This window comes from Lynx rufus, unplaced genomic scaffold, assembly GCF_022079265.1.
Source record: "Lynx rufus isolate CCGP_SWC_20201006 ecotype Redwood Valley unplaced genomic scaffold, mLynRuf1.p SCAF_14, whole genome shotgun sequence".
Classification (NCBI taxonomy): domain Eukaryota; kingdom Metazoa; phylum Chordata; class Mammalia; order Carnivora; family Felidae; genus Lynx; species Lynx rufus.
In genome coordinates, this window is record NW_025814828.1 from 16,114,857 (window position 1) to 16,129,910 (window position 15,054).

The 15,054-nt window shown below is 39.6% G+C and overlaps 1 protein-coding gene across 4 annotated transcripts in view; it reads right to left on the reverse strand.

The window, feature by feature from the left end:
* RPS6KA3 (ribosomal protein S6 kinase A3) overlaps positions 1 to 15,054 on the reverse strand; it is a 126,772-nt gene that overhangs the window by 51,639 nt on the left and 60,079 nt on the right. For all 4 annotated transcript variants that reach the window (XM_047075988.1, XM_047075987.1, XM_047075989.1 and 1 more), the window contains 2 exons: positions 14,226 to 14,342; positions 2,608 to 2,689 (listed from right to left, as the gene is read on the reverse strand). In XM_047075988.1, coding sequence (XP_046931944.1) covers positions 2,608 to 2,689; positions 14,226 to 14,342 — 199 coding nt within the window. The remainder of the gene's footprint in view (positions 1 to 2,607; positions 2,690 to 14,225; positions 14,343 to 15,054) is intronic.

Here is a 15,054-nt window from a genome sequence, read left to right on the forward strand (position 1 = left end):
AACCTACACACCATGAGATCACGACCTGAAGACACTTAACCGACTGAGCCACCCGGGGACCCCAATATCCAATTTTTTACATGTATTTCTTTATTAGCAAAATGAACATTTTTCCAAAGATTATTTTATCCCCCTGCATAAAACTTATCCTGAAATCCTTTAGGTAGAGGTTGTAATGTTACCTTTTAGGAACTCCTATTAATTGTTCCTTTTACATTTATTAGTTGGGATTCTACTATAAGGAAGAGCCTTCCCTTTCTCCATATTACTTAATATATGGATCAATTCATGGATTTTATACTATCACTATCATGGATTTTTGCAATGTTCAAATTGTCCTAGATTTGGCTGTAGGGGTCCTTTATTGATTCTTCATATTATTATTTTGTAATATTTGAAGTGAATAATTTCATGATTTCCTATTTATACTACTTTTCATTTTATGAAAAGCTAAAATTTTTGAAGTGTCAATTTATTTGAGATTTGTAATTTGCTCAATATCTCTTCACAAGTTTCTTAGATGTGTTAATTTGTAAAATCCACTTAGATTGTTCAGTTAGATTGCTATATTTTTTATGACATAGAGTTTAAGAGAAGACTAATTTTTTTCCAGGTTGCTCAGGAATATTTCGAACAAAACTTATGAAATCATTATTTCTCAATGTTCTGTATACCTGGTTTGTCATACAGCACAGCAAGTACTCAATATTTTTATAAATACATTAAAATTTAATATGTAATACTTTTTTCATTCCAATTCACATTCAATCAGTGTTTACTGAGGGCGTAAAATATGCCACTTTCCTTTTTTAATTTTTTATTTTTTTCCCTTTTTTAAATATATAATACTTTTGTGATGTTTTATTCTGATTTGTATGCCTATATTATTCCCCCCAATAACATAGTGAATTATTACTGTTTTAAATAAGCTTTAAACCTGAGAGAGCTTATTCCTTTCCTATTCTTCTTTTTTCAAATATTTTTTGAGGTGTATGCTTTGTGTCAAATGAAATTAAAAAAATTTTTTTTAAATGTTTATTTATTTTTGAGAGAGAGAGAGACAAAGCATGAACGGGGGAGGGTCAGAGAGAGAGGGAGACACAGAATCCGAAGCAGGCTCCAGGCTCTGAGCTGTCAGCACAGAGCCCGATGCAGGGCTCGAACCCACGGACCGTGAGATCATGACCGTGAGATCATAAGCCAAAGTCAGACGCTTAACCAACTGAGCCACCCAGGCGCCCCTCAAATGAAATTTTAAATATTTAAAAGAAAATTCAATTGGAATCTTGAGGATATGGAGCTAACTGGATGGATGGCTAGATGAATACTGGGATTCTTAACAACAGTTGGCCTTCTGTAAAAGGAACTGGGCATTTATTTTCCTTCCTGATATCTTTTAGATTTTTCAGTTTCATAGTTTATGTATGTTATGCACAACACAGATCCTGTTAAACATATGAAACCTACTTTTGTTGTTTTTGTGAATGAACTCTCTTATGTAAGTTCCACCTATGGAGTTTTTTAAAAATTAATTTTGAGAAAGAGGGGGGAATGAATGAGTGGGAAAGGGGCAGAGAGAGAATCCCATGCTGACAGCGTGGAGCCCAACACAGGGCTTGATCTCACAAACTGTGAGATCATGACCTCAGTTGAAATCAAGAGCCGGACACTTAACCAACTGAGCCACCCAGGCGCCCCTCCACCTATGCAGTTTTATAACATGGAATTCCTAAGCATAAAGTTATAGAAGTACTGATATAAAGGAGGGCACTGAGGATAAAATTTAATTTCCTGGTCCTAGCAAGAATCAACTATGTAGTGTTCCAGGAGTAGAGACTGGATAGGAAAGAAAATACATTCAGGAAGGGAGCAAGAGAAAGGAAGCAAAGGATGTTTATAGAAAAATGTGGAATTTCTTAGAATAATGATATCCAGAGTGGGTGACTAGCTGGGAAGAATAACATCAGAAATAATAAATGATCATCACAGATATTCCTTTCAGAATATTCTAAAATCTTTAAAATTACATGTAAATTGAAGAAGAAAAAAATGATGTTGGGAATCAATACAAAAACAACTGGAGGTTATGTGGTAAAATAACCAATACTACTACATAAAAGGAAGATGTAAATATTTTAAGAACTATGTGTAATTTCCTCTAAATGACTATTTACCTGTAAGAGTCAAATCCTACATAAGATTGTTCAAAATCTGAGGCTTAGTATAAAAATTTACTTGGAGACCAAGATGATAAAGTCCTTAAAATAAACGGTATTTTGCATCCAGTAAATCAGTAAGTTTTCAAAACATTAAAATAATGACATTAATTTGAAGATGAATCAAACCCAGTTTGAATCTTCTCAACTTCTACTTGCATAAGCCCAAGGTGAATTTACGATACTTTTATAATATGGCAACTCCCATTCTCACTAGCCATATGATTCCTAGCCCAGTAGGAAAAATTCACTAAAAGAAAGTCTAAATTTAAAGACAGTAATAGGAACAGATTCAGAATGTAAGTAACTGGCCTAGGAGTCACTGGAGATCTACTGAGACCTTTCAGTCTGTTTACACTACACAAACGTTATAAATAGTCGCAGCACTTACCTTTCAAGGTGGCCTTCTTCAATACTTTCATGGCATAAAGCTGTCTAGCATCAGAGCCTGAGATTTTTTTGACTAAGAAAACCTGTATTTAAATGAGAGAAAGAAAGTTTGACAAAGTATCACAAATGACACCACTGTTAAAAATGAGACCCTTTCTATAATACAGTTTATTATTAGAAAGATTCTAATACACTGTAGAGGCCGATTTTCCTTATGTATCAATTATAAGTACAATGAGTTGTAACAGCTGGCTATAACTTGAGGTGTCAACATAAGTGAATACATTGTTTTCTTTCTTTTTGTTGTTTGCCAATTCTCGAAAAGCATGTCACATATAAGACACAAATAAACATTTTTAAGCTATGTCATAATTAGATAAAAGCCTAACTTGTTTGAAGTATAACACAGGTGGTCATTGCTCTGCTTTTAACAAAACAAAAATTCTTCTGATTCCATAAAAATTGTCACACAGTTGTTCCCCTTGACCACAATTTTCTGTTGATACAATTATTCATTGATGATTGGTCTTTTCTATGTATGAAAACTACACATAAATTTCTCATTGCTGGGCAGAACAACTTAAAACAGTTACATTGAAGAAGGCTATTCACAAATATTTTTTTAAATTTTGATTATTTATCTTTATTTATTTTTGAGAGAGAGAGAGAGAGAGAGAGAGACAGAGTGTGAGCAGGGGAGGAGCAGAGAGAGAGAGGGAGACACAGAATCTGAAGAGGCTCCAGGCTCTGAGCTGTCAGCACAGAGCCTGATGCCGTGCTCGAACTCATGAAATGTGAGATCATGACCTGAGCCAAAGTCGGCGCTTAACCGACTGAGCCACCAATGCGCCCCGTTGACTGTTATTTATTTAATATTCTAGTTTTAAATTCTTTTTTAAAAATATAATTTATTGTCAAATTGGCTTACATACAACACCCAGTGCTCATCCTAACAAGTGCCCTCCTCAATGCTTATCACCCATTTTCCCTCTTCCCACCCCACCGTCCACCCTCAGTTTGTTCTCTATATTTGTTTCTTGTATTCACAAATATTTAATGTGACTTAAGCCAGAACCCCACCTTTCAAAAATCAAATTATCACATATATCTAAATATGCAAAACATAGTTCCTAGGTATGTTACTGAGCTTCTTGGCTTTCCAAATATTTTTAGCTGCTTTCAAAATACAGTGTGAAATTTATGCAAAATGAATAAAGTCTGCTGTAGATAATTCATGGTTGTGCTATAACATGGCTAATACAAGACTACCTATAAATCTCTTCTATTCATTTTGATCATTAGGCTTGTGATCTTTTTTTAAAAAGTTTTTATTTAAATTCCATTTAAATAAAATGGGCACCTGGGTGGCTCAGTCACTTGAGTACCTGACACTGGCTCATGTAATGATTTCATGGTTCGTGGGTTCAAGCCCCATGTCAGGCTTTGAGCTGTTAGTGCAGAGCCTGCTTCAGATCCTCTGTCTCCCTCTCTCTTTGCCTCTCCCCCAGTCGCGAGCTCTCTCGTGCTCTCTCTCTCTCAAAAAAATTAAATAAACATTAAAAAATTCCAGTTAGTTAACATACAGGGTAATATTAATTTCAGGTGTACCACATAGTGATTGATGATCTTTTTCATGAAATCTTTACACATACTTGCTAAATGGACCTGAATTCCAACTCTTTTTTCTACCTAGCAGTGTTATTGAGCTGCCACAGATGGGAAGAGAAGCAATTATAATCAACAATTAACTTTAAGGTCAGCTCTCAATTATATGCACTAGCATGCCAGGTTATTAGCACAAAATTAAAAAAAATACTACATTCAACTGATTCTAGGGCAAGGCAGAGTTCCTCACTTTGAGAAATTGTGCTAAAGGTGATTGGCAATGACCTCAAGCCTAGTAAAGAGCACCACAACTTGCACAGAAACCCTGATGCATTGGAGGTTCCTCTCCCCAAACCAAACCCCCCATCCTATCCCCCTCTGTGATGCTCCACTCTTTAGCTCCTTGTAGCCAGTTAGCACGGAGCCAAACTAGGGAGAAAAAAAGCATTCTTAATCAGGTTCCTAAGATGGAATGACATTCAAATGTTAAAGGTAAGCAACGATTATTAGTATTTTTGAACAGAAATAAATTTTAATTAGGTGGAGATAATTAGGATTTTTCTAATATTTATTCTTAAGATTCTCTAACCAAGCTTCTTTGTGCCACCGTACAAGAAAAATTCTCCCTGTGGATTGCAAGCTTTCTTCACCCTTCTTTGAAAGTACTTTACCACATCGGCTGCCTGGGTGGCTCAGTTGGATAGCCATCTGACTTCAGCTCAGGTCATGATCTCATGGTTCATGAGTTTAAGAACCACATCACGTTCTCTGCTGTCAGATTATCTATGTCCCTCTCTCTCTGCCTCTCCCCTATGCTTTCTCTCAAAAATAAAATCATTTAAAAAAAAGATTACCTTAATACTTTCAGCATATGTTAGTTTGCAAAGGACCTTCACAAGCATTTGTAATACATCATCATGATAATTTTGGGAGGCAGGAGGACTGAGCAATGCCTATTTATAACTGCCCAAGCTAGGGCTTAGCGAGGTTAAATAATTTGACTAGTGTCACAGTGGATGTATTGGAACGAGAACCAGGCCAGCCACCCAGCTCTGTGCTCCTGCTTAGGGCACTATTAATGTTCCCTCTGGCAGGTTACCAGTCAATGTAGCAGGAGCAGCAGCGGTCCCAGATGCCATCAGATCTTCCCCCACCAGAGCATTTGTGACCTTTCGAACTCCCCCATGAAGCTATTCTAAGCTCTGACAGGTCATTCCTGTTTCCTTGGCTTACGCTGACTTTTTAGGATGAGTAAGAAAGGAGACGCTGTATTTTTAATGTTTGCTATTTATAGTAAGGTATTTAAATTACTTTTAAAGAAATAAAGGGAGATGCATGCTAACTTCTGGCAACTTAAATACTCTATTCCTTGAAAATCTAATGTATAGAAAGGAACCCATATATTTGGGTTTATCTGTAATGCATTGCAGGATAATACAACTCCACAGCAGATATTATGTGCATGGCCTTATATTATTTAATTCTCACGACTAACCTATGAGGTCAGGACTATTATTTACTCATTGCTTTTTTCCAGAATTATATGATAGGTACTGTGTTGCCAGCTCAATGCTGAGACATGTTACAAAGCATGTCCCCTGCACTCATGGAATGAATATATAAGAGACAGCCAATAAACAACTACACAAATGAAAAGCTGCAATTGTGGTGAGTGCTGTGAAGATGAGGTATAAGATGTTCTGACAGGGTAAAATAGAGGAATATGACCTAGTCAGAATGGCAGAGAAGACCTCTTTGAGATCATAAGCATGAGAGGAGTTAACAAGATGAGGAGGGGGTGGGAGTGGAGTGGAGTGTTGCGTGCAGAGGGAAGTGCATGTGCAAAGGCTTTCTAGTGGGATGGAGCCTGGTGCATAAGGACTGAAAAAGGTGGACAGTGTGGCCAGAACACAGGTAGTGAAAAATACATAAAGTGATGCTGCTGAGGTAGCTAGACACCACAAAAAGGGGCTCCTCAGATATCTTAAGAATATGTCTTTATCCTAAAGACAAAGGGAGGCTACTAAAGTATAAGATTAGCTCTTGTTGGCTGTTATGTAAATAGTGGCTTGAGAAAAGAATAAATTTGGGAAGCCCCAGTTAGGAGCCTCCTTCAATAAGCCAGGGAGAAATGGTGGTTCCATAGACTTGAGGAGTGGCAGTGGAGAAGGACAGGATAGACAAGATTTGAGAAATCATTACTAAATCAATAGGACTTACTGACAGATTAGATTGGTGGGTGGGTGGCAAGAGGAAAGGGTAGGCAGTAGAAGGATATGTCAAAAATGACTCCCTAGTTTTTGGCTTAACTGGATACCATTCATAGCTGCAGAGAAAAATGAAACAGGGCAGGTTTGGGGGGGGCAGGGGAAAATCATGAGTTTGGTCTTAGACATGTTGAGTTTAAAATGCCTTGGAGACACGTTAAGAGAAAAAAATATGCAGCTGTCCAGAGTTCAGAGCTTAGAGGCATGATCTAGATTGGAGATAGAAATCTGTTAAGACAGCTGTATATGTGTTATAATTAAGATAGTGGGTATAGAGAAAATAATTAGTAGGGAGTGTAGAGTGAGGAGAAGGAAGCCTAGAATGGAACCTTGAGGAATTTCAATACTTAATGACTGACTGGGAGGAAAATGAGGCTCTAAGAGGTTAAATAACTTGCTCAAGAACATGAAGCAAGTTAGGCAGAAGGAAAAAAAAATCGGATCCAAGTCTGACTGACCTATAGGGCCCAAACTTGCAACCATTATGTTATTCTGCCTACTTAACCTAGATGTGAATTAAAAGCATCACTTTGGGGGGGGGGGGTTGAAAGAGGTTAACAGCTGTAATAAATTACCTATATTAACCAAGAATTGCTAAAGACTCCCTCTAAAATACACAAGGAAGCTCAAGTGTTGTTTTGAAGTTTGCAAAGCACATTATCTTCAAATGTCTCCTCACAGGGAGGTGGTAAGGAAGCACTGCAATGTGCAAGTTGAATGCAATCTCAGAATTTTCCTATCACTGAGAAACGGATTAGCAGAAGAATGAAGATATTGCATTTTGCGGAACAATTTTAGTTGGTGGGTTTGGGAAACATTTTTTGATAGTAAAGACAAACCTGGACATCACTGAATACAATGCAACCTTTGTATTCATTTTAAATTTATTTTATTTTTATATTTAAAATTAAAAAAAAATATTCACAGGTCAGGGGGAAGATGGCGGCGTAGGAGGACGCTGGGCTCACCGCGCGTCCTGCTGATCACTTAGATTCCACCTACACCTGCCTAAATAACCCAGAAAACCGCCAGAGGATTAGCAGAACAGAGTCACCGGACCCAAGCGCAGACGAGAGGCCCACGGAAGAGGGTAGGAAGGGCGGCGAGGCGGTGCGCGCTCCACGGACTGGCGGGAGGGAGCCGGGGCGGAGGGGCGGCTCGCCGGCCAAGCAGAGCCCCCGAGTCCGGCTTGCAAAAGCGGAGGGGCCTGACGGACTGTGTTCCGACAGCAAGCGCGACTTAGCGTCTGGGAGGTCATAAGTTAACAGCTCTGCTCAGAAAGCGGGAAGGCTGGAGGACAAAGGGAGGGTGAGCTGCGGAGCCCCCGGACGACAGAGCTCAGTTTGGCGGGGAACAAAGGCGCTCGCCAGCGCCATCTCCCCCGCCCATCCCCCAGCCAAAATCCCAAAGGGAACCGGCTCCGGCCAGGGAAATTGCTCGCTCCGCGCAACACCCAACTCTGTGCTTCTGCGGAGCCAAACCTCCGGCAGCGATCTGACTCCCTCCGGCTGCCACAGGGCCCCTCCTGAAGTGGATCACCTAAGGAGAAGCGAGCTAAGCCTGCCCCCCCTGCCGCCGTGCACCTTGCCTTCCCACCCCAGCTAATACGCCAGATCCCCAGCATCACAAGCCTGGCAGTGTGCAAGTAGCCCAGACGGGCCACGCCACCCCACAGTGAATCCCGCCCCTAGGAGAGGGGAAGAGAAGGCACACACCAGTCTGACTGTGGCCCCAGCGGTGGGCTGGGGGCAGACATCAGGTCGGACTGCGGCCCCGCCCACCAACTCCAGTTATACACCACAGCACAGGGGAAGTGCCCTGCAGGCCCTCACCACACCAGGGACTATCCAAAATGACCAAGCGGAAGAATTCCCCTCAGAAGAATCTCCAGGAAATAACAACAGCTAATGAGCTGATCAAAAAGGATTTAAATAATATAACAGAAAGTGAATTTAGAATAATAGTCATAAAATTAATCGCTGGGCTGGAAAACAGCATACAGGACAGCAGAGAATCTCTTGCTACAGACATCAGGGGACTAAGGAACAGTCACGAGGAGCTGAAAAACGCTTTAAAGGAAATGGAAAACAAAATGCAAACCACCACGGCTCGGATGGAAGAGGCAGAGGAGAGAATAGGTGAACTAGAAGATAAAGTTATGGAAAAAGAGGAAGCTGAGAAAAAGAGAGATAAAAAAATCCAGGAGTATGAGGGGAAAATCAGAGAACTAAGTGATACACTAAAAAGAAATAATATACGCATAATTGGTATCCCAGAGGAGGAAGAGAGAGGGAAAGGTGCTGAAGGGGTACTTGAAGAAATAATAGCTGAGAACTTCCCTGAACTGGGGAAGGAAAAAGGCATTGAAATCCAAGAGGCACAGAGAACTCCCTTCAGACGTAACTTGAATCGATCTTCTGCACGACATATCATAGTGAAACTGGCAAAATACAAGGATAAAGAGAAAATTCTGAAAGCAGCAAGGGGTAAACGTGCCCTCACATATAAAGGGAGACCTATAAGACTCGTGACTGATCTCTCTTTTGAAACTTGGCAGGCCAGAAAGAATTGGCACGAGATTTTCAGGGTGCTAGACAGCAAAAATATGCAGCCAAGAATCCTTTATCCAGCAAGTCTGTCATTTAGAATAGAAGGAGAGATAAAGGTCTTCCCAAACAAACAAAAACTGAAGGAATTTGTCACCACTAAACCAGCCCTACAAGAGATCCTAAGGGGGACCCTGTGAGACAAAGTACCAGAGACATCACTACAAGCATAAATCATACAGACATCACAATGACTCTAAACCCGTATCTTTCTATAATAACACTGAATGTAGATGGATTAAATGCACCAACCAAAAGACATAGGGTATCAGAATGGATAAAAAAACAAGACCCATCTATTTGCTGTCTACAAGAGACTCATTTTAGACCTGAGGACACCTTTAGATTCAGAGTGAGGGGATGGAGAACTATTTATCATGCTACCGGAAGCCAGAAGAAAGCTGGAGTAGCCATACTTATATCAGACAAACTAGACTTTAAATTAAAGGCTGTAACAAGAGATGAAGAAGGACATTATATAATAGTTACAGGATCTATCCATCAGGAAGAGCTAACAATTATAAATGTCTATGCGCCGAATACCGGAGCCCCCAAATATATAAAACAATTACTCATAAACAGAAGCAACCTTATTGATAAGAATGTGGTAATTGCTGGGGACTTTAACACCCCACTTACAGAAATGGATAGATCATCTAGACACACGGTCAATAAAGAAACAAGGGCCCTGAATGAGACACTGGATCAGATGGACTTGACAGATCTATTTAGAACTCTGCATCCCAAAGCAACAGAATATACTTTCTTCTCGAGTGCACATGGAACATTCTCCAAGATAGATCATATACTGGGTCACAAAACAGCCCTTCATAAGTTTACAAGAATTGAAATTATACCATGCATACTTTCAGACCACAATGCTATGAAGCTTGAAATCAACCACAGGAAAAAGTCTGGAAAACCTCCAAAAGCATGGAGGTTAAAGAACACCCTACTAACGAATGAGTGGGTCAACCAGGCAATTAGAGAAGAAATCAAAAAATATATGGAAACAAACGAAAATGAAAATACAACAATCCAAACGCTTTGGGACGCAGCGAAGGCAGTCCTGAGAGGAAAATACATTGCAATCCAGGCCTATCTCAAGAAACAAGAAAAATCCCAAATACAAAATCTAACAGCACACCTAAAGGAAATAGAAGCAGAACAGCAAAGGCAGCCTAAACCCAGCAGAAGAAGAGAAATAATAAAGATCAGAGCAGAAATAAACAATATAGAATCTAAAAAAACTGTAGAGCAGATCAACGAAACCAAGAGTTGGTTTTCTGAAAAAATAAACAAAATTGACAAACCTCTAGCCAGGCTTCTCAAAAAGAAAAGGGAGATGACCCAAATAGATAAAATCATGAATGAAAATGGAATTATTACAACCAATCCCTCAGAGATACAAACAATTATCAGGGAATACTATGAAAAATTATATGCCAACAAATTGGACAACCTGGAAGAAATGGACAAATTCCTGAACACCCACACTCTTCCAAAACTCAATCAGGAGGAAATAGAAAGCTTGAACAGACCCACAACCAGCGAAGAAATTGAATCGGTTATCAAAAATCTCCCAACAAATAAGAGTCCAGGACCAGATGGCTTCCCAGGGAAGTTCTACCCGACGTTTAAAGCAGAGATAATACCTATCCTTCTCAAGCTATTCCAAGAAATAGAAAGGGAAGGAAAACTTCCAGACTCATTCTATGAAGCCAGTATTACTTTGATTCCTAAACCAGACAGAGACCCAGTAAAAAAAGAGAACTACAGGCCAATATCCCTGATGAATATGGATGCAAAAATTCTCAATAAGATACTAGCAAATCGAATTCAACAGCATATAAAAAGAATTATTCACCATGATCAAGTGGGATTCATTCCTGGGATGCAGGGCTGGTTCAACATTCGCAAATCAATCAACGTGATACATCACATTAACAAAAAAAAAGAGAAGAACCATATGATCCTGTCAATCGATGCAGAAAAGGCCTTTGACAAAATCCAGCACCCTTTCTTAATAAAAACCCTAGAGAAAGTCGGGATAGAAGGAACATACTTAAAGATCATAAAAGCCATTTATGAAAAGCCCACAGCTAACATCATCCTCAACGGGGAAAAACTGAGAGCTTTTTCCCTGAGATCAGGAACACGACAGGGATGCCCACTCTCACCGTTGTTGTTTAACATAGTGCTGGAAGTTCTAGCATCAGCAATCAGACAACAAAAGGAAATCAAAGGCATCAAAATTGGCAAAGATGAAGTCAAGCTTTCGCTTTTTGCAGATGACATGATATTATACATGGAAAATCCGATAGACTCCACCAAAAGTCTGCTAGAACTGATACATGAATTCAGCAAAGTGGCAGGATACAAAATCAATGTACAGAAATCAGTTGCATTCTTATACACTAACAATGAAGCAACAGAAAGACAAATAAAGAAAGTGATCCCATTCACAATTGCACCAAGAAGCATAAAATACCTAGGAATAAATCTAACCAAAGATGTAAAGGATCTGTATGCTGAAAACTATAGAAAGCTTATGAAGGTAATTGAAGAAGATTTAAAGAAATGGAAAGACATTCCCTGCTCATGGATTGGAAAAATAAATATTGTCAAAATGTCAATACTACCCAAAGCTATCTACACATTCAATGCAATCCCAATCAAAATTGCACCAGCATTCTTCTCGAAACTAGAACAAGCAATCCTAAAATTCATATGGAACCACAAAAGGCCCCGAATAGCCAAAGGAATTTTGAAGAAGAAGACCAAAGCAGGAGGCATCACAATCCCAGACTTCAGCCTCTACTACAAAGCTGTCATCATCAAGACAGCATGGTATTGGCACAAAAACAGACACACAGACCAATGGAATAGAATAGAAACCCCAGAACTAGACCCACAAACATATGGCCAACTCATCTTTGACAAAGCAGGAAAGAACATCCAATGGAAAAAAGACAGCCTCTTTAACAAATGGTGCTGGGAGAACTGGACAGCAACATGCAGAAGGTTGAAACTAGACCACTTTCTCACACCATTTACAAAAATAAACTCAAAATGGATAAAGGACCTAAATGTGAGACAGGAAACCATCAGAACCTTAGAGGAGAAAGCAGGAAAAGACCTCTCTGACCTCAGCCGTAGCAATCTCTTACTCGACACATCCCCAAAGGCAAGGGAATTAAAAGCAAAAGTGAATTACTGGGACCTTATGAAGATAAAAAGCTTCTGCACAGCCAAGGAAACAACCAACAAAACTAAAAGGCAACCAACGGAATGGGAAAAGATATTGGCAAATGACATATCGGACAAAGGGCTAGTATCTAAAATCTATAAAGAGCTCACACCCGAGAAACAAATAACCCAGTGAAGAAATGGGCAGAAAACATGAATAGACACTTCTCTAAAGAAGACATCCAGATGGCCAACAGGCACATGAAAAGATGTTCAGCGTCGCTCCTTATCAGGGAAATACAAATCAAAACCATACTCAGGTATCACCTCACGCCAGTCAGAGTGGCCAAAATGAACAAATCAGGAGACTATAGATGCTGGAGAGGATGTGGAGAAACGGGAACCCTCTTGCACTGTTGGTGGGAATGCAAATTGGTGCAGCCGCTCTGGAAAGCAGTGTGGAGGTTCCTCAGAAAATTAAAAATAGACCTACCCTATGACCCAGCAATAGCACTGCTAGGAATCTACCCAAGGGATACAGGAGTACTGATGCATAGGGGCACTTGTACCCCAATGTTCATAGCAGCACTCTCAACAATAGCCAAATTATGGAAAGAGCCTAAATGTCCATCAACTGATGAATGGATAAAGAAATTGTGGTTTATATACACAATGGAATACTACGTGGCAATGAGAAAAAATGAAATACGGCCTTTTGTAGCAACGTGGATGGAACTGGAGAGTGTGATGCTAAGTGAAATAAGCCATACAGAGAAAGACAGATACCATATGGTTTCACTCTTATGTGGATCCTGAGAAACTTAACAGGAACCCATGGGGGAGGGGAGGGAAAAAAAAAAAAAAAAAAAAAAGGACGTTAGAGTGGGAGAGAGCCAAAGCATAAGAGACTGTTAAAAACTGAGAACAAACTGAGGGTTGATGGGGGGTGGGAGGGAGGGGCGGGTGGGTGATGGGTATTGAGGAGGGCACCTTTTGGGATGAGCACTGGGTGTTGTATGGAAACCAATTTGTCAATAAACTTCATATAAAAAAAAAAAATAAAAAAAATATTCATTTATTTTTGAGAGAGAGAGAGAGAGAGTGAGTGAGCACATGCAGTAGGCTCAAACTCACGAACCGTGAGATCATGATCTGAGCCCAAGTCAGCGGCTTAACTGACTGAGCCACCCAGGTGCCCCAATATTCATTTTAAAGACAAGATGTAAGTCCCCAAAATTTCATGACTCATATTGGCAATCCCCACCCTAATTCCTTAGAAGTATTCATCTACTTTCTACGGGTATTAGGGATAGTCTGGAGGGAAAACTGAGACATATTGTGATAATTTATCTGCAAGAGCACCTTCCAATTCTACATGAGGACTCAAAAAGAGTATCATAAAGTGTACAAAGGGAATATTTTTCGATTTTTAATCATTTGCAAAGTGCAATTAAGAGAGGTCACATGTTCTTTTTAAAAAAATTTTTTTATGTTTATTTACATTTGAGAGAGAGAGAGAGAGAAAGAGAGAGAGTGACAGTGCACGAGAAGGGGAGGGGCAGAAAGAGAGGAGACAGAATCTGAAGCAGGCCCCAGGCTCTGAGCTGTGAGCACAGATGTGGGGCTCCAACTCATGAGCCAGGAGATCATGACCTGAACCAAAGTCAGCTGCGCAATCGACTGAGCCACCCAGGCGCCCCTTAGAGAGGTCACATGTTCTTGAAGATAAAATGAATATGAAGTGAATACTGCCAATTTACAAACATTTCCAGTGTACTTTTCAATGACTTTATTCACTTTCCAACACTTACTGATAGTGAGAAATGTAAGAACATAGAAACACTGCTTGTAGGGAGATCAGTATTTCATAAAATAGTTCCATTCCCCATCTGTACTAAATACACATGAATTCCCCCCAAAAAACTTTTTAAAAACACACACTCATGACTTACCTTTCCAAATGATCCCTGTCCCAATACTTTTAAAAGTTCAAATTGGGAAGGATCTGCCTTTTCATGTCCTTCCTTTACATGATGTGTGATTGCAATTTCTTTGATACTGCCTTCTTCCTGTTGATGCAAATATAAAGAAAGAAAAGAGAGTCAGAGATACTTTCTCCAGCTAAAAGTTAAGAAATATAAATTTAACATATCATATTAGAAATCGTCAAATTATTATTTTTTTAAGGAAGCTTTATGCCCAACATGGAGCTTGAACTCATGACCCTGAGATCAAGAATCACATGCTCTACCCACAACGTACTTTCAACTTAAATGTAAGAGAGAATAATAGCAGCCCACTGCATAGACCAATTTAACTTCTACTTGACATTAGCACTGAGTATTTCCAACTCTTCATTCTTCCTACTGGAGACAATTAGAACAAATAGTTTCATGGGGTGAGTGCAGAGGGTGTAAAGAAGTCTGAAAACAGATTGGAGTAATCTGCTGTGCTTTGACATGTGCTTGTATTTGGTAGAACCAATGTTACACACACACACACACACACACACACACACACACACACACACACACACTTTTTGGGAGATGAGTTGAAAAATATTCCAAGGCAAACATAGAGATTTCTATCCTCAGCAGGGCCATTTGAATCAGTATGCTGAAGTTTATTCTGTTGGAAATATGTTAAGATACGTTCTGTTTCTAGGACTACTTGAGATCTGACAGTGGAGAAAGGAATAGCTCTAAAACACAAAACCCAAAAAGATTTACCATTTGGACAGAGGATTAGACACAGGAAAAAAAAAGTACTATTTAGCATAAT